At 31.4% G+C, this 2328-nt stretch overlaps 1 protein-coding gene across 1 annotated transcript in view; it reads left to right on the top strand.

Moving 5' to 3' along the window:
• Positions 999 to 2328, top strand: part of LOC107637837 (serine hydroxymethyltransferase, mitochondrial-like) — a 17639-nt gene continuing 16309 nt past the window's right edge. Inside the window, exons 1-2 of the mRNA XM_021122485.1 lie at positions 999 to 1154; positions 1565 to 1630. Coding sequence (XP_020978144.1) covers positions 1002 to 1154; positions 1565 to 1630 — 219 coding nt within the window. The 5' untranslated portion in view covers positions 999 to 1001. The remainder of the gene's footprint in view (positions 1155 to 1564; positions 1631 to 2328) is intronic.

Below are 2328 nucleotides of genomic sequence, written 5' to 3'. Positions count from 1 at the left end.
TTAGTCTTCTGGTTTTTGTGTATGATTACATGCTACCTCTTCTAATTTTTTAATAAATTTTTCCTTACAATTTCTTGTCATATTGCATTCAGTTCGTTTACAATCTCTTTGGGTTTCTTGGTTTAGGCATTTAGTTTGTACTTATTTACACCGAGCGAGAGAGAGAGGAAGAGAGAGATGATCGACCACTAGAAGAAGAAGATATTAACTATTACAGGGAGAAGAAAAACATTCAGTAATAATGCACTCTATGTGTTTGTTATTTTGCTTCTTAGAAATTGGAATCATTTAAATATATTTTGTTGTCTAGTTGTTGTAGCTGAATCTTTAGCTCTGACCTTGCAAGCATCTTGCAATTTAAAAGTTTCAAAAGAACTTTTTGAAAGGTTATTCCAATATTATTAATTTGTTATATCCTTGGATTTAACTTTCGCTATATCTGGAATCCTGTTATATTTCAACCTGCAGATGTCTAAATGCGCGGAAAGTCTTACTTCTTGATGACCATATTCAGGTTTGTTGTTCCCTGACAAGTAGTTTACTAGCTTCCACTTTCCATGATATTTAACTTTCAAATTCCTCCAAATTTTCTGGCAATAAACTGATGCATACACAACATACTGTTTTATTGCATCTATGCTTGCAATGAATATGCTGGCTGAAGTAATTGATTCTCTTTTGTCTGGGTAAAATTTGTGCAGGTGGATTTGACACCGCACATGCAGCTACTCGGTGAGTGAGCGAGCCAGCATATATATTTCTCTCTCCTCACCTTTCTTTCTTTTTGTATTAATTCATTTTTCTTATTATAACTATTATATAATCAAATGAAATGGCAAAGAGGCCATCACCAATTTTGATCCCAGCATCTATGAAAACGAGCTTAATTCTAGTAATTATAACATATATTTTCTTATTTTAACTATTAATTGTTAAATTTATTTTTCTCAATATGAAATTTCACTTTTATTTATAGGTCCGGTTTGTGCTATTTTAAATTCATGACATTGGCCAAACATCGATACAGTAATTCTTTATTTTTTTTTCAGGTGTTGTATGACTACGAGGACCGAATCAACCAAGCTGTCTTCCCAGGACTGCAAGGTGGTCTGCACAACCACACCATTACTGGTTTAGCTATTGCATTGAAGCAGGTATGCTCCTTGTTTTTTGATTCATATTTTTTCATTTGTGACGTATTCTGATGGAAAGGGTCTATTTTTATTCATATTATATTATTATGGTTCACCGTTTATGTATATATTTGCAAGTGCCATAGACAATAAATTGGATTTGTAGTACCCTGCTTTTTCATCTTAGCATAATATGAAGGTTTTTTGGGGGTGGATTTGGAGATTGACCTAATTTGAATGATATCAATTGGATAATGCAAATGGGTGGGAGGAATAAGTTTCAAAATTTTTAAATGATACTCTTGAAACCAAATTGTCTGAATCCATACTGAGTTCTTTATTATTTTAACTTTGTAAAATATTGCTATTGCAAGAATGTTCAGATATGCTCTGTGTACAGTATTTATAATTCATTTCCCGTGTGAATGCAGGCTATAACTCCAGAGTATAGGGCATATCCAGAGCAAGTTCTCAGCAATTGTTCAAAATTTGCACAGGTGCATTATAGTTGCACTCATCGAAAAATAAAGTAGCTATTGTTGCCCCACCAAGTTTCCGAGATGAAACTCACACAAGAGACCAAGAAACTAAGGCATGCTTGTTTTAAAGTTAATTACGAAAGGAGGAATCTTTTGGCCTCAAAATCTTATTCATCATCACTTAACTAAGCTACTTGTCTTGTATATTCATATTCTAAGTAGTAAAAATAGCACTTATTAGATGTTTTAAATACATTATTAGATATTAACATAGTTTAGGGAACTGAATGGTAGATTTGACTGATTAGTGTTTATTGCAATGCTTGTATTTTGGTAAGTTTAGCAAGACAAGGTTTTGTACAGGAGTTATTACTTTTGATTATCAATAATAAAAAAATTATATATTATATTAATATTTTATTTATAAATTATATAATATTTTATTTATGGATTATGATTTTTTGCTATTGTGAAATTTTAATCACAAAATTATTTACTTCACGTGATAAAAATAACAGTAAAAATTATTTTTTTAAACGATAAAAAATGTCACTGTCAGGGTAAAACGGCAGTTCAAAAATGTCATTTTAACCAACCAAAATGCTACTGTCAGGGTAAAAATGACGGTTTAAAAATACCATTTTAACCAACCAAAATGCCATTCTATCAGGGTAATAATGGCGGTTCATACTGCCGTTTTAACCTATCCAAAAAAC

Source organism: Arachis ipaensis, chromosome B04 (assembly GCF_000816755.2).
Source record: "Arachis ipaensis cultivar K30076 chromosome B04, Araip1.1, whole genome shotgun sequence".
In the NCBI taxonomy this organism is placed as follows: Eukaryota; Viridiplantae; Streptophyta; class Magnoliopsida; order Fabales; family Fabaceae; genus Arachis; species Arachis ipaensis.
Note: the sequence above shows the minus strand (reverse complement) of the source record. Positions and strands in the feature narration are given on the sequence as shown.